Source organism: Homalodisca vitripennis, chromosome 3 (assembly GCF_021130785.1).
Source record: "Homalodisca vitripennis isolate AUS2020 chromosome 3, UT_GWSS_2.1, whole genome shotgun sequence".
NCBI classification, from domain to species: domain Eukaryota; kingdom Metazoa; phylum Arthropoda; class Insecta; order Hemiptera; family Cicadellidae; genus Homalodisca; species Homalodisca vitripennis.
The window spans coordinates 106,137,052-106,155,826 of record NC_060209.1 but is presented as its reverse complement, the minus strand read 5'-3'; the positions used below and the strand labels follow the sequence as shown (position 1 = coordinate 106,155,826).

Sequence of the window (18,775 nt, the reverse complement as noted above, 5' to 3'; positions counted from 1 at the left end):
CTGGGAAAAGTGACTCATAGAGACATTAGAGAAGAAATAAAGTTCTCAGTTTTATTTCCTTTAGCCACTGTAAAAATTATATATCATGTCAAGGAAGGCAGGTGTTATAATAGTGTTTTAATACCATTTCTAATGCATTATTTGATTTTAATTCTTCAGTTGCACAATATGTGGTAAAAATTAGATAATAAGTTTGTCCTTTGTAATCTGCATTACACTATTGATCAAGAACTGTATACTTAATAGTTTCTAAAATTTAAATGTAATCAATGCTTCAGCCACTTTGGTGGAGCTAAGTGTCAACAGCTCAAGTCTCAGTAAAATTTGGATTATATCTGACATATATTATCATTATTTTTTCAAATTGTAAAATATTTTGGAATAAATGTTCTGATTTTCTTTTCCTTAATAATATTTAGATTTAAAATAAATAACTTGTTGTAATCTTACCAACTACGATTATTAGCAAACAAAACTAATCGCTACTTCATTGCTTAGCAACCACTGCCTTTAAGTTTGAGACATTTCTACATTCATTATACACAAGGACTATAATACGAGTGGAACAAATTTGAATTTTCACTTTTATAGAAAAATGTTACGTGTATCACACAACGTTTAGATATAGTAAGATGCATTAAAAAAGTGTTACAATTGTCTAAAATAGACTATTGGCAGTTTAGGTTAAACTATTTAGTCCTTTAGGTGTCAGTTACAGAATTAAGGTAGTTATCAAGAACTTAACAACAAATTTAAATTTAGCTAGACACATATATTCTGGTTGTACGTAAATTGATAAAATTAGTATACAAATACTTGCATGTATATAATTCCATATTTCTAAATAGTACATGTCACGTCAATGAATTGTCTTCTTTCTTCTAAGAACGATTTAATGACTATATACAGATGTTCATATAAGATGCAAATTTACCTGAGGTTGTCAGCTTGCCAGCAGCACCTATGCTAGAAACAAAAAGATCCACAGGCCGGAAGTTTGGATGAGTGATGAGTCTTTTCATGTGGCCGCCCACCATCACTTCAAAGTCAAACATCAGCTCCTTTGCCAGGTTGTTCACTACATCCTGCTGACACACAGAGCCGTTGTTATTCCCTCCTTTACACATGTTCATTCAGATAATATTCTTGAACATTATTAAATATCATAAAACACTTAGTTGGACGTGGTAAAATATTATCTATCTTAACGTCTTTTCAAATCCTCATTAATTTAAATGATTTTTCTGTTATCTATAATTAAATGCCAACAATTAATCAGTATACTATAATAAGACTATTCACTGCTAGTTTATAAAATATACAGTAGTACAGGTCTTAAATTAAAACTGATAAACCAGGAATTGGAATACTTGAGAGAGTAAAAAACCTTTGACTATTTATTGACAAACACTTAAGTTGGATTGAGAGGACTTTTTCGTATGTGATAGGGCCTATGCTGTATATAGTTCATAGATTCAAGCTGCTGGCTACATATCTGCTGCTTAATCTTAAAATAATGCAGATCAAGTCTTCTGGATTGCACCTTTTCAAGTACTTTGACAATCATTAATGACTCTGGAGCTTTTTCAATAACTCTAGCATGCTCTACATCAGGGGTTCTAAACCTTTTTGAACCTATGACCCCTTTTTTGTGTTTGAAATGTTGACAACCACCAACTATAAATTGCAATTGGGGGAGGGAGATGAGGCGTTTAAAACCATAAAATCAATACAGCATATAAAATGCTGTGGTTTTATTTTGTGGTATTCCTTCATTGAATTTTTTTATTTAACTAATAAAAGTTTGACAGTAAAACCGATAATACGTAACCTGAAACCAAAATCAAAGTATAATATTTTTGATCGCTTTATAAAGCCTGCGGACAAGCATGATCAGCCTGTGTTTCTACATGTCGGAGATTTTATGGTGCCAATTATGTGGTGCCAATTTTGTCTACCCAATCTAACCTGCAAAATTCTTACTCTTCACGTGTTTATTTTACTACTTTGAGTTACTTAAACGTTGTAATGGATACATTTTTCCGTGTGTAACAAGGCAGATCAAACTATAAAAAAAAGCAAGAAATACGAGTCTAATTTGACGTTTGGGTTCACGTCCCCTGGAAATAAGCTGCAGTGTGTCATGTGCGGTGAAGTACTATGTGCTGAATCAATGAAACCATTGAAAATGTTACATCACCTAGAAATCAAACATCATTGGCTCAAGGATAAACTAGTAAGCTTTCTTGAACAAAAATGTTAAAATTAAAAGAACTTGGAGATTATTATTATCTCACTCTGTTGCATTTATTTAAATATTAATTGTCTTAGTTATTTATTCATGAATTTTCAATTTATATCTAACATAAGTGGTAATATTATAAAAATGTACAATCTTCCAGGAACCACGAGCCATTTGTATTACATAAACAACAGGTTTGTTTTTCATAAAATGTATAGAGGAAATTACCCTACAAAGAAACTGACTGTCAGTAATGCTTATTTTGGTGGGAATTCAAATGAGAGGTGATCAAAATTTACAAATACCAAACTATAAATTTTACTCATCATATTTTCTTAATTTTACTCATAAAACCAACTATTACTCTTGTAAATAATAGTTATATCACCACCAGCCAACAAGACAATGACAATAGACAAACTTCTTTATTATTCTTCAAGGGTACTTATTGAGTAAAAAATATTGAAGGTTGGCATTTTTATCAAAAAAGTCTCTATGGCTGAGTGACATTAATTTAACTTCTATATTAGAGTCTGAGTTTGGTTTTAAGAATGTCAAGCTAAAAAACACATAATCTGAGTAAATCACCAAAACTAGCACAGCTGACAATAATTTTTTTTAGGGGAAATTTCACCATCCATTTCATGAAACACTGGGTTGTTTGCTTATATAACACAAATGGCTCTCAGCTCACACAAGGAGGGATACTTCAAGGCCTAGATCAGGGGCTGGATGATGAAAGCTAATGTAATTGGTAATATGAGTGGATATATGAACCAGTCACTTCATTAGTATTAGATTTTAAAAGGGAGTATATAAAGAAAGTTAAAACATAGAACTAGGATTTGACGGACAGAATTACCCAGAAGATTGGAGATAAAGCTCATAAACTGACTAAAGAGAAACACAAAATGCAAAAATCAAAATGAAATTCAAAAATGGTCTGCTTAAAGTGCATCTAGAACGCTTCCCAATGAGACATTGTCAGCTCAGACATTTTACCTCACTAACATAACGTTGCAAAATATAACTCGAAAGAAATATATAACGAAATATAAAGTTGAGAAAGACTGATTTAATATGCAAGACATTTCATTGAAGTCATGAAAACTGCAATGAAAATTACTAGTTTTGATGTTGAATGGCTTTTTGTCAAAGTGCCAATTCCATAAACAGTCCAGATATTAAGAAAATTTAAATTTAAAAAATAGCACCATTGGCATGAATATTCCTCCAATCAACTTATTTTTATAAGAGCTTTTAAAAGCAAACAATATAGTGGCAATCGTTGGGTTACCAATGTCACAGACGGTGGCAAACTTATATAATGGACATTTTTGAGATCACATTGGAAGGAACACTGAAGAAGCGGAATTTATGAGTTTGCTAAGTACAGGGTGACTGCCGGGAACCGGACGAATTTGCAACAGCTGTTACATTGTTGTTACACGTTCTAGGGAGATTGAGGTTATGTCATTGTTTTGAGTCAGCTTTACCATTTTAGTCACGATGGATCAGTGGTCAGTTCAGCATCGTGTTTTTGCATATGACACATTTATTAAAAATGGCGAATCCGTTATCAAAACACAGCGTATCTTCCGACGCCACTTTAATATTGCGCGAAATGACACGGTTCCAAGCCGGAATACATTGCTAAGATGGGTGCACAAGTTCAGAACAACAGGAACAGTATCAAAGAAAAAGCCACCCGGTCCAGCAAGAACAGTGAGAACACCAGACAACATCGCTAGAGTGAGAACTGCTTTGATGAGGAGCCCGGGTCGCTCTGCACGAAGACACGCACAAGAGCTACGCATGAAGCGTGATTCTGTCAGAATAATTTTAAAATCAGATTTGAAATTTCATCCCTATAAAATACAGGTGGTACAGCAACTGAAAGAGAGGGACTATTGACAAAGAGAAGATTTTGCAGTACGTATGCAGGTGTTGTTTACTGATAATCCTGATGTAATGATGTTAATTAGCGACGAAGCTCACTTCCACTTAAACGGTTCAGTGAACAAACAAAACTTACGATATTGGGCTCCTGAAAATCCATGTAACTTTCATGAAAAACCACTCCACTCTCCAAAAGTAATGGTTTGGTGTGCTGTAGGCCACTTTGGGATAATTGGTCCGTATTTTTTTGAGGAAAATGGAGTCACAGTGACAGTGAATTCTGCACGCTATGTTCACATGTTGGAAACATATCTCAAGCTACAACTTCGGAGGCGAGGAATAAACGTGAAAAATGTTTACTTCCAATAAGATGGGGCTACAGCGCATACTGCCGCTGCATCGATGCGAGTTGTGAAGAAGATGTTCCCTGGCAAGTTGATTTCACGTTTTGGTGACGTGCCGTGGCCGCCGAGGTCACCAGATTTGTCGCCCTGTGACTATTTCTTATGGGGGTATTTGAAAGCTCGTGTCTATGTTCACAAACCACAAACATTATTGCAGCTAAAAGATGCAATCACCGAAGAGGTGAATTTGATTGGACAAGACATGTTGATGAGAGTGCGTAATGATTTTCTCCAGAGGTTGGAAACCTGTATCCAGGTTAACGGCCATCACATGCATGATATCATCTTAAAGAAATAAACCCAAACTAGGATAAAAGGTTCCATAAAACATATGTTTTTTGAAATGGTATGTTTTCACCAATATATATCCACAATTAAACAATTTTACTATATAAAATAAGGTTGTACTATTCATTTAAAATACGTCCGGTTCCCGGCAGTCACCCTGTATATGGGCAATTTGATTGCACTGTCCCAACCATGCAGACTCACATAAGTGAATCACTGGTTAGTTCACAAAGCTACAATGCACAGATATATTATCAGTACCATATGTGTAACAGTGCAAAAATTTGGTGGCGATTTAACCAATCCTGTAAATAAATTTCTACTCTCCTATCAATTCTGAGGTAGCCGGTAGTAATAATGAGATATCAGTGTTTATTGCAATGTATCATTTGTAACTTGTAACAGTTGCTGAATAGAGGAAACAAATTAATTATATTGACAATATACATATGACTTCATTTTAAGGTATACATCAAAGGATTATAAACTATGGTATACCAGAAACACAAATATGTACCAAAATAATGGTGGCATAGTATATTTTAATAGAAAACTTGTATAAATAAATCCACCCAGTGCTTATAATGTAGTAGATGTAATACAATTGTTGCTAGTCTATAATTGAATTAGAAATCAGGTATGAAAACAAATCAATGTTCTCTTTAGTAAGATATCATAGCTCATATCTCTTATACATGTTCTTGATACCGACCCCAATCTGGTACGCCAATTCTCGGCCAGGTGTCAGCACCAAAGCTAGAGGAGTGTTGAACTTGCGATGTTGGGATACTGCCCGCCACCTCAATATCTCCTGGACCACAGGCAACAGGTAAGCCAGTGTCTTGCCACAGCCAGTCTCCCCAGCCAACAGCACATTCTGGCTATTCAGTACTGCAGGTATACCAGAGGCCTACAACAATAAATTATCATATGTAGTAGATTTCGTCAAAGTTACATACAATAATACGTCACTAGGACTTGGCCTTGGGGGGATGAATGTGATTAGAGAACACACCTCACCAGGAGAATATGAAATATATCTGAAAATCTAAATAATGTGAATGAATTATACAGGACTCATTCAAAGTAGAATATTTAACTGTTGTACTTAAGTCAAACTGTATTACTGTTATAGGAGTATTCTTTTTATTTTCAGGTTTTTTTGAGAGAGAAGGTTCTAACCCCATCATCCCACTCTGTAGTTACGTCACTGCTATTTGCACAAATTCAAATTATAGACTATACTTGAAATACAACCATATCCATTATCCCTCCAGATGACTAGTGACTAGTCGCTAAAAAAGTGTTTTCCAACGTTGAACCACTAGTCAATTTTGCAGTAATCTATTTAATCAAACTTTTGCTACTAAAAATAAAACTTAAGTAGGACAAATATTATACCTAATTAATCAGGATGTTTCACACATTAATTTGATATATAGTTTATTGAATAATAATGTGTAATAAGTATGCACCGTAATTATTAAGTTGCAATACAAATGTTGTTTTCCATGATTGGTCGTGCACTTGAGCGTGAAAAAATGGGACGTGTTCTCTGTACTTTTGCTATGGGAAATTCCTTTTAGGATTGAGTTTGGCTACCACTGCATTCAGAATTTCTTTCTTAACAAGGTTATTTGCTTCAAACATCTGTTTGTTGAAATATGTTGCGTTAGTATCAAACAACATCAAACTTTTCATTGTGAAATTTGCCATCAAGTGGTATAGGTATCTTCAAGGAATAAGTAAATTATTAAGTGTTTATTTTGTGATCAAACTATATACTTTCGATAGGACTGTAGCCATATTGATGCACCGGCATTACTCATTAGGTATTCTAAACTTTAATTTGTGAATTCTAAGCTTGTATGTATAAACCTATACCATAAAAAATGGTTTATTTTTCTATTTATTTAGTTTAGTGATATTCACAGGTTTGTAGGCTAAATTGTGATATAAAAATTGTTATATTTAGTCCTATGCCTAGATTACAAATACTGTTAATTTAAAATACTGTTTTCTTCAGATTTGCAACACACATTTTTACATACGAAAGTATAAAAACATATACAATACATTTACCAAAAATAATTTATGAATTTTGGGGAAAGTTGAATTTTTTATGTTTTGCAAAAAAACCCTCTTTTTAAGACATTTTGCATATTTTGAAAAGTAATAAAAAAAAAGATCTGTATTTTTTTATAAGACTTTACTTATTATTACTTAATTATTGGATATTTTTGTTTTACTTTTATTTTTTCACATATAATGAAAAACAAAAACCTAAATTTAAATTTAAAAAATAATCTAACTGCTTATAAATTATCCTTGTTTTGTACTGAAAAATAAAATATATAATAGTGTATACTCTACTTCAATAATAAACATTCACATAGGTTTGAATGAAGGTGTGCACAACTAGCAAAATAGTACCTGTCATTATAGGAATTTTAACTGCCAGATCCAGGGTTAAAAGGATTTTGGACATTTACCATTGTCATATGTTACGAAATGTACAACACGCATATCAATTAACTTACATACAACAATCTACAACAAAAATTAACATTATTAAAACATTAACAAATCTGACTGAAATAACATTATATGAAATAAATAATTTCATACACAACCAAATACAAAATAACAAGAATTTGTAATTCCTTAATGATTTACGGCATAATAGTATGTTTATAGTGATGATATAAAATTGTGAACTGTTGATTCCACCATTGTTCACTATACTTAAAAATATTATTGGTTTAATCTGTTTTTATTTTCTAGTCATACTTGATTAATTTCCATCTACTGAATATCACAGATGTACAGTAAGTTTATTAAAATTATCACAGTATGTTAACTTAAGGGAATACTTACTTGAATATGAGTTGGCTTTGTAATACCCATCTTCTTCAGAGCTTCAGTTATTCTATTGTCCAGCCCGAGGCTTTCAAATGAATCTAAACCATCAACCCAAAATACACTCTCACGTTTTTCCTTCTGAAAACATGTCAAACAAATACATTTTTTTAATATTTATAAGTTATTGTACCTTGCTACTTTGTAATTCTTTGTAAATTGTTATGCTGGAAAGTCAAGCAAATGGAATTTTTTAAAGATAAATACCCTAAAAAATTGGTATTATTATTGACTATTGCAATACAATGTAATGTATATTGTCAACACTACAAATATATTCTATTATACTCTATTAAAGGACTGGAAATCACTGATTGCCAACTGTATGCCCCATTTTACAAAAATCATGTTAGAAATCAATTAATAGACAGCAAGTATCAAAATAAGAAAGTTATTTATTGGCTGAGCGTTAGCAAAGCTTGTGGGGCTGGAAAAATGTCAGTTCTGTCTGTCCGCACGATCAACGTAACTGACCTACAGACATCAAACTTTGCATGAAGCTACATTTCTATACAAGTCAACCACTGAGTTTGATGATTGTGCATGTCACTTCATGGAATTTGGCTGAGCATTAGTAAATATTTTTACATTGATCTTACCATTATGGCGAAGAGCAAATGGCAGAATAAATAAATGTATTAATATGCTGGAATCATGTGAGATTTTATATGTAACACATTAACCCATGTAGCTTATTCATACAGTATAAAGAACAAAATATAATGAAATGGAAAGCCAATGTTAAATCAAAGTTGGTGACAAGATTTGATTTCAGCACACTCTTGTATTGTAGTACCTTTCCTATCTCACTGGAACTTTTGTTAATTAAATACTCCAATGAAAACAGCAGTGTATTTTCTTTCTACTTAATGAATAGAAATGTGCATGTATCATGTGGCAAGATATCTTGAGAAAGATTTTCATCAGTAGACTTTAAATTTTTAATGAAATTTAATTTCTAAATAGATAAGAATGAGTTCTATGATGAGACATATGATGAGACCATGGAATTAGGTTAAATATCATTGATGGCTATCACTCAGTAGACTAAAACATTTATCTTTAATCTGCTACTAACACATTTCTCTTTTGTCAGCCAGGAGGATGTTAAAAGGTCTTGTCTGATTGTCTATCTTCAGAATATCTCGAAAATGAAATGAGCTCTTTACTCACTTGAAATACTGCATGCAACCTCTGCAAAGTCTATTACATGACATGCAGTGTGGCCTACTCCTTTCTTGTTTTAAAACCAACGGAGAACACATATAACTGCCAATTATTTCCATTAAACTTAATATGAGTTGAACATTGAATCAAGACTATTAGTCCTTAAAAAACACTGGTTTTAGACAAACATCATGATTATACTTTATCAAAAACTTACATCAGGATAAATGTTGATCTTGAAATAGTCTCCTTTTGACAATCTGTGGTTCCAACCTTTCGTTGCCAGAGGTATTGCGTTGAACTTGTTATATTTTTGGTTAATGTAATGGTTTAAATCTTTATTTTTGCACTCAATAATAATATGCTGAAAAAGAACAAAGAATTAAAGAGTATGAAACTGTACCATAAAAAAATAGTGGAACCTTCAATTTTCTGGAACCAAGTTTTCTTTTGTGTCTTAGAATAAGTTATTTGCTGAAAGTTTTTACACGGAATGCATAGAATTTGATGTACTGAAAGCAAATTGTTTAACAAATTGTAAATCCAATCTTTTGACCTACAAATTTAATATTTCACATCTCACTATATGTTTTACAGTCTTAATATTATTTTTTTCAAATATTTAATTTGGGCTTCTAAACGTTATGTGTCTATTTGATTAAATACAAACAAAAATTAATTGTTTCTCTAACTTGTTGCACTTTTAACCTTATTTTACACATTCACTATTATGTGGTGATTGGGTTGGACTAGAAGAAACATGTATTTAGATAGACATTTCAATACTAATTATCTCATAATATCATATTTATTTATAAGCTACTAAAATACTATTTTCAAATACTATTACACTGTTCAATTAGTTAGAAAGAAATAGTTACCTTCAAAATGTCAAGCAAAACATGTACATTAAACTTCAAATCTTTTTACTACATAATATAGCACATTGACTGCAATAGTCTAACCCTCACAACACATATGTCAGACATTGTCCAATATTTTGATTTTGCCCTTTCACTCGTATGTCGGACAGCGACGGCATCCAACATTGTAATGACATTATTTTGAGTCTAACTACGATCCAGTTGATGCTGGATTTCACGCCACTCTCAAGAATTAATAATTAATGCGTTCACATGTGTTAGTTAATTTCCCACTAAACAATGTTTAAGGAAAAGAGGAAAATAAAGTCCTTAATAAACAGACCAACTGTTGTCCAATCCATCATCATCATCATCAAGACCAGTATTCGCTGTTACGCCTAGGCGTAATAGTTATATAAATAATATACAGGGTATTTCAAAATTCAACAAAAAATTCCAGGAATCATATCGTCATATAGACTAAAGAAAAATATTTTATGAGAACAAGGGTCCAAATGCACAGTTACAGAGTTATGTGAACTTCTATTTTATGATGCACAAACTGGTTTGTCGTGTTTGCTGCAAAAATGTGAACAAATGGTTAAAATTGTTACACAAAATCACTGTCACTGTCTGTTATGTTACACAATGTTCAAAGAATGTCACTATTATCACTTTATATATTTCCGTCAATACTAGTATCATCACTTTATAATTCAGCGCTAACTACAAAATTAAAAAGGAAGGACGTATTTGGTAACAATATATTTTTTAATGACAGAATCCATTTAAAATAGGTTAGGAATCAAACTACAACAAACAGGCAGTAAAACCCAGCAAATAATAATCATTTCCAGCTGGAAAATGTGTTTGGCAGTTTTATGATCATAGCAGAAATCAGAAACATTGTAGATCAGTGGATAATAAAGTAAAAGTAATTTTATTAAAATTTCAAATGGTGTCAAACAAAAGCATGACGTCTGATGACATCTGACATAAGAGTAAGAAAACATACTAATTCAAAACCTAGTCAAAAATCCCCATCACCATCTTACAGAATGTTTTGAAAGATATAAAATATACAGTTATTTGTGTAGATATAATTTTTCTATAGCTTGAAATAATAAATTACAAAGACAATAAACTATTATAAAATCATACATACTTTTATAACCACTAGTTTTCAAAAACGTGTTTTTTCTAAGAAAATGTATTAAAATAAATAGAAATGACATGGTAAACAGATAAAAAAAAGACTGATAGAAAAGGGTTAATACAATGACCGGTGGACGCATATTACTACTATTACGGCTGTCCTAATATTGGTACATGACTCGAATGTCACAGTGAAGGACGATTGTGTTAAGCAGATTGAATAATTTGATCTACAATTGTATCAATGGTGATATTATCGCTGTAATGAGTATCAGTATATTATTATCAGTAAAGTTGTTGTAATCTTATCACTTATCCACAAACAAAACAGAGAATTTAGTGAAATATAACTTACCCCGGACTTGTGAACTTCATTGCCACCAAGCACTTTCTCTGATTTTTGTTTTCTGCCCCTTGTCATTTTAAAGTAATTGGCAGGCACAGGCTTGGGGGAGCCTTCGATGTCTGGAAATATCTGGTCAACCACATCTTGTTGTTCAGCAGTTGATGGCAAATGCTGAAGAATTAAGAAAAAAATGGAGACATTAACATAGTCTTATTCTTTATATTTTAAGGATAAGTACATAGTAAATTAGTACTTATTTAAATGGATGCATTACAGTAAAATAAATTTGATATACCTATTTTTTTTAAGTTTAGAGATGAAGCTTACCTAGAAAAATTTAGATTTTCTTTAATGTAAATTGTAACATTGGCTTCACACACTCTTTTTACAATCCTCGTCAATTCAAACTTAAATTGAGTAAATACAGAGTAACTGTAAGTTTATACAAGGGTTACCATAAAAACTGTTATATATGTGCAAACCATGCATTCTGCAATTAATCCTTTTAGTGCTAAGCATATTGAGCAGGTTGCGTCACATAACGCCAGAGTTACTGGAGCGGGTAGTCTCGTCGGACTCCGCAGGATAGCCGCTGGGTATGTCACAGTAGCGCCAGAGCAATTTTACGAATTATGACACACATAGATATAAATCGTTCTCATTTTGCTAAATTTTATGATAAACTAATGATTTTGGTCTCATTTTTTGTTATTAGTAGGAGAACAACGACATGTAATGGAATTTATGAAATGTTGATCTGTTAAAACTGTGTACCTTTAAAAGTTTGATTCTTTTTTTCATTTTTTTTTTTTTTTTTTTTTTTTTTTTTTTTTTTTTTGTAAATTAAGAGCTCAATAAATGCCTGAATAAAATATTTACTCAACAAATTTCTGTATTATAGTGTAATATATTTAACTGAGAATGACATGTAAAAATGTGGTAAAATAATACTAACAATTTACAGATTTATTTATTTATTAGTAAACGAAGTACAAAACTGAATTTTGCCATAAAAATTCATGTGTCGTTAGATAAAACAATTAAGTGTGTATTATTATTTTGTTTGAATATTATATGAACGTCTATACAATGCTACTTGCTATATAGTACATTCTACATAAAATGCATTAATCAGTACTAATTTTATTGATATTAGTCAATAAATGGTTGTGTACTGCATGAAAATGTTGAGAGCCTAAATAAAGGCTCTTGGTGTTTTATGACTTAAAAGGTTGAGTCTATATTTAGGCTTTTGGCAGTAAAAGGGTTTATCTTATCAAGCTAATCTATTATCCAATGTGGAATAAAAACTATGTAGGCTATGTGTATTTATAAAATGTAAGAAACAAGACGGTGCAACATTCACTTGCTTTTTACTATTTTCAAGGATAAACATGTCGGCTGCAGTATAATAAGAGACCAACACCACAATAGAATCATATATATGATTATTTAAACTATACAAACAAAAATGTTTACACAAATTATGTTATAGATATTTTAAATTATAAACAATATAATTCAGATGTTTTAAATCTAAAATATTAATAATTTATTGATGAATAAAAAACTATCTACATTATGTGCATATATAAAATGTAACAAACGAAATAGTTTAAAATTAAGTTACCGTTTCCTGTTTTTAAGGATAAGTGTGTGTGACAGCTAGTGACACAACACATAATACTAGCGGCCATTACTCATATACCAGATAAGTGATTATACTTTGTTTGAATGAATTTAGAACAATATTGTTATTTAATACATTATAAAGAGCTGATAAACACTAATTGTAATTAAAATGTTTCTGTATTTGATAGTTTAAGTATTTCTGGGTTGACTTTTATAAGCAGTCTACGCTCGTTATTCAGTTGTTTTTAACGAATTGTCCAATGTTTTTATCTCAAGGCATAATTAGATATTACAATTTTAACTTAGCATAGGATTTCACCTTATTACTTATAGCAGTTTTAATGTAAACAATAAACAGGAAGGGGTAGGGTACGATAAGCGGGTCCGATTTTTTATATCGAAGAATGTAATCATCGATACCTAATATTTGCATCTCAAATCCTAGACTATCAATTGATATAAAAGTACCTATAGTTCTCAATAACAATCATATGTTTTAAATTAAAATATGAATCTAATATTTACAGTGATCTTAAACAAATTATTATAACCAAAATTAGGAAAACTGAAGACGACCATATTTGCTCCTCTTACAGTTACAGTTGTTTCTTTCCCACAAATTTCACATAATGGGTCTTCCGCACGATTCCAACATGTTGAAGTCATGAAAAACATATCTTATTATCTTCCAAAGCAATGTCGTGTAGTTTTCTAAAATTGATTGTCATTTTTAACAATAAAAAATGTTACTTATATAAAATTGAAATATTACATCAAGAGTATTATTTGAAAGTGTTTACAGCTGTTGATATAGATTATTTAATTAATTGTTAAAAATCAGTAATCAGTATCGATTGATTATATCGATAGTTATGATTAAGTAATATCATTTGCCAATTTCTATATAAAAAACCGGGTCCGCTTATCTTACCCTACCCACAGCAAGAAGTAACTAATATTTTGAGACTGAAAATGGCGATGAATATGAGGAAAATATTGTGAAATATTTCTCACAAGTAACGAGATTAGTTTAAGTGGCTTCAACATGTACATTTGGCTCCTGGTAACCTATGGGGAGAATTCTTTCCTCCATTTCACAAAAGCTGTTACTCATTGCTATCAACCCGGGCAAGTTATAAATGAGGCGGTCCATTCCAAAACTCACAAAATCCATTTTTTTTTTCGAAATTGAGTTATTGGTATCACTGCATTTAGCAGAAAGAGAAGAATAAAGCAGTCAGGTCATATCTTTCCAAAACTAACTGTATCATATGGATATTTAATGCTAAAAACTAGGTGTCATTTCCAAAACTCACTTAATTTCAGTAATGCTATTCCAAAACTAGCATAATCCATCAGCCAATGGGATGGCGTTATTAATGTCATGTGATCCAAAACTATCTTTATCCTCTTACCCAATGGGTGGCCTGGATTCAGTCACATGACTTTGTTTATGTTTGTAATTTTGTCTTGCCTCTGTATTGCTGCCTGTGAATTGTTCTGTATTCATTTAATATTTTTACAATCTAAATAAGTTAATTGTGAAGTTGTAATGAGTTTATCAGAAACCATTTTACCAACTCCACCTAATAAATCAAGGAGAAGGAAATCAAATCCTGAAGAATGGAAAAAGACAAAGGATAAGAGAAAAAGGTAAGCAGAATAATAACCTACAATTTTGGCTTATGTAGGCTAAGGTTTATTGAATTATCTGTTTGGATACATGATAGTCCAGCCATACAATTGTTAAGCTTCGGATTAATGGATGTTTTAACTAATGTGAGTTTGGATAAGCATGAGTCCGGATTTCATAAAGTTGTCGATTGTTGTTTTCCAGTCATCGGTCATTGTTTGTAGATGTGTGGTCATTGTTTAAATAGCTCTAACCAATTTTACTTTCTTTAAAACCTTTAGCCTGATGAATTTGTTTGTTTTCAGGCACATGCCTACTCAAATGCCAGAACCTCCAAGATGTTTTCATAACGGCCCAACATACAAATGTAAATCACTAAGGATGTCTGACGTAAAGAAGTTCCATGATGCATTTTATAAATACCCTGTGAAGACTCAGCAAGATACATTCATCCTGAAACATATTGAAGTGTCATTACCTCAAAGAGAAAGATCCAAACAAAATGGTGGAAAGAAGAGCGTCGCAGTTAAGTACCTAGTAAAAATTAAGGGGACCAAGGACTTTAAGATTCAGGTATGTCAGAAAACATTTCTCGGAATTTTAGGTGTTAGTAGATTTCGTGTTAACAACATTGCGAAAAATTATGCCACAACCGGACAGATGCCTGTTGAAAAAAGAGGTGGCGCTAGGCTCATAGAGAAATTCCGCATTAAAAGAGAAAGTGTAAAATCATTTATTGAAAAGCTAAAGGGAGTAGAATCTCACTATTGCCGAGGAAGAAGTTCCAGGCAATATCTCAGTTGTGAATTAAATATTTCAAAACTTTGGAAAATTTACAACTCTAGTGTAAACGAGTCTTTAAAAGTCAAAAGGACTTTCTTCAGGAATATTTTCTGCCAATATTACAATATTGGAATTGGTAGACCAGTGACTGATGCTTGCTCAAAATGTATTGAACTGCGTGAGAAAATCAAGGTTGAACAGAACCAAGTACACAAAGTAGAATTGATGATTCAGTTGAGAGTTCACAAGCTTCGAGGTAAAGCTTTCTATGCCAAACTTAGAGAGGAAAATGATAATATGGTTACCTTTTCATTTGACTGCCAAAAAAATTTAGTTAACCCTAAGGTACCGGACCAAGCAGCTTACTATAGCCGCCAGTTGTATACTTACAACTGTACAGTAGTGAAGGGTTCTTCAATATCAAAAATAACAAATGAGAATGTTTTTATATATACATGGCAAGAAAACGAGCACAGTAAAAGTTCAAATGAAATATGTTCCATAATTTTTGATGTTTTGTCAAAAAGTGACCTGAGTTCGTTTAAGACAATTCGATTGTGCACTGATGGTTGTGGAGGGCAGAATCGTAATTCTATAATGGTGAATATGTTAAGCTACTTTTTGTTGAACGTTGCCCCTGCTAATATCAAGAATATTGAACTTATATTCCCTGTACCTGGCCACTCTTTCCTTCCTTCTGATAGAGTGTTTGGTCGGACTGAGAAGACACTTCGAAAGATACCAACCATCACTAATCCAAAAACCTACATTGACCTATTTGCTGAGCATGGCACAGTACGCATATTAGGTGTAGACTGTTCAGTTTATAACTGGAAAGAAACTGCTGCTGAATATTTAAAACCATTGAAAGCATGGCATTTTAAATTTAGTCTTGTTAAGAGATTTGTTTTTAGCAGAAACATTCAACGGAACAGGGTGTTGGTAAAAGGGGAGAGGAGCTACAACTCCAATTGCGAAAACCCCAAGTGTTTGACAAAACCTGGTAAATCTATTAAAGATATAGTTTTGTCAGCAGTCAAAAAAGGAGTTCTAATCAAAAAGGCAAAATTAACAGACATCGCAAAATTACTAAAAAAACATTTTGGTGATGATTGGGATCAAAGAGAAGACCTTCAGTTCTTCAAACGTTTGATGATGGAAACCGAGGGAATCACAGAAGAGGAAGTACCAGATGTGGAAGAGTATTGTGAAGGTCACCAAGCCCAAGAAGATGATTTTGTAGTTTAGTTACGTGTTTGATGTATAATAAAAATGATATATAAATAACCATTCTTTTATATTTCACCATACTCCCAGTGATGGTCAATTAAAAGAATAGCCCCTAAGTTAGTCAAAATCACAACATTTAATTTGTTTTAAGTGTTTTATGTTAGCCAAAATTAAAACGTGTCATGACATAACTAACTTTATCCTAACAATATCTTTCCAAAACTATCTTTATCCATTGGTGTCAGGGCAAAACTAACATTATCCAAACTTTAATGTTAATTCTGGAAAAAACTAGACATCTAAAGTGAAAAAGGTTTACACTATTTTATGAAAACATGTATCCTTCACCTGAAGAAAACAAAAAAATAACATTTTACTGTAAAGTTATTAAATTAAACGTTTTTATTGTTTCCTGAAAAATTTCAGGAATTGGATTATGTAAGTTTTGGAATGGACCGCCTCAAATATTGTAAGGTTTCTTTGATATGGAAGTATAGGCCTTAGTTTGTTTTGTTGTTAGTGTAAAATTAATGTTTTTAAAATTGTAATAAACATTATTAATAATTCTTCTTGTTACAGTAATTTATTATAACTCTTTATGTATACGATTTTTTCATATCGAAGTTGGATAATATATCAAACAAAACAATTCGACAAAAACAAACGAATGAGTGTAGGCCGCTTATTAAAGTCTCCCCGTATTTCTAATTGATAATTTGGTACCCTGATAGGATTGCAGTGATGGCCTCTTGCTATACTGCAGCCTAAAGAGGCTAAAGTAAACACGAATAATATTCTCAATGTTTTGAGTCCTTCAAAGAACAAATACAAAGTTTTCTATGTTAAAAAAAAGAGCCTACAGATTCATGCAATAACAATAAATACCAATAGAACAAACTTTTACCTTGGAATAATTCCTGCATAAACACCTACGTCCATGATGAGAAAACACATACTTATTAAAATTTAAAAAATACGGTCTCATAATTGATGCCATTGATGTAGTAGGCCTAGTTTATAATCGTCATAAATATTATTTTTGAATTATATCAGCTTGGAAAGAAAAGAACTGAAATATTACGAATATCTATTTATTGTAGCAAGTCCATATATTTAGATAAAAAAATTATCACAAAATTATGTTAATTGAATAAATGATGAATAAATATAACCTCAAAATGAACTAAATAGACACTGGTACTACTCTTCTTCTTAATCCAAGCGGAGTGGCTATATGCCCGGTCACCGGTCTTGGTTTCAAAGAACGGGAACGACTATGACGTCACAGACTGTGACGCAAAAGGTTTTGAAGTAGCTCTAGCACTGTGCATTGTTATTAAAATGGCGGGTTGTAGAAAGTTTAGTTCTTTTGACCAGTTGGAAACTTTTATCAATAATAAAGAAAATACGGACCATATTCAATTAAGAATTCGAGGTTTGCTATATACTTTAAACTGTACCAATATCCCTTCTATAAGAACCTACAGTCCTGCTAAAGTCCGATAATACATAATAGATTAATAATAAAACTATTTTTAATCGGTAAATGGAAGAATTAATTTTCAAATATCTCAAGACGAGATACTAATTTCCCTCTTACCACTTACATACAATATACTATGAAATCATAACCATTTGAGTGTTATTAGTAAATAAAACAAATGTTCCAGTTATTTTATGCTATTAAATGGCACATATTTAATATGACAAAAATTATTTATAATTAATTATGATTTCTCTTAATGACTATTAATTGAAACATTCCAGTAAAATTGCGAGAAACAAAACTATAGAAACTACGAAGTGTAGATTCTGGTACATGGTTAATTTTTGGTTGTATATTTCTTCTTTTTAATTTATTTAAGCTTACGCTTTTATTACATTACCATTCAATACATTAGCTGGAGCAATACAGTAAAAACTGTACAGTGTTCGAACATAGATATTAGTGTTGTTATCTACTCGACTGAATGATAACTTATCAACCAAAGCTATTATATGCAAATATATTCATGCAGATCAATGGAATTTGTTTTGTTATATTTGTTTAAAAAAATCAAAAGCTATTACATAATATGCAATTAATAAAATAGTCTACAAATTGTGTTTTTTATATTTCTAAGGCAGTGGTGTAAAGGTAACAGTTATGGCTGCCCTTTCGTTACGTCACGGTTGATGTCACCACGCATCAACCGTCTGTCTAATCTACAGACG

General features: G+C 31.7%; 1 protein-coding gene across 1 annotated transcript in view; it reads right to left on the bottom strand.

The window, feature by feature from the left end:
* The window catches only part of LOC124357271 (probable ATP-dependent RNA helicase DDX28), a 44,487-nt gene extending 26,702 nt beyond the window's left edge, over window positions 1-17,785 (bottom strand). The window contains exons 1-6 of the mRNA XM_046808857.1: window positions 17,466-17,785; window positions 11,293-11,454; window positions 9,137-9,283; window positions 7,711-7,833; window positions 5,546-5,743; window positions 935-1,085 (exon numbers count right to left, since the gene is read on the bottom strand). Coding sequence (XP_046664813.1) covers window positions 935-1,085; window positions 5,546-5,743; window positions 7,711-7,833; window positions 9,137-9,283; window positions 11,293-11,454; window positions 17,466-17,558 — 874 coding nt within the window. The 5' untranslated portion in view covers window positions 17,559-17,785. The remainder of the gene's footprint in view (window positions 1-934; window positions 1,086-5,545; window positions 5,744-7,710; window positions 7,834-9,136; window positions 9,284-11,292; window positions 11,455-17,465) is intronic.
* Between the last annotated feature and the right edge of the window lie 990 nt (window positions 17,786-18,775).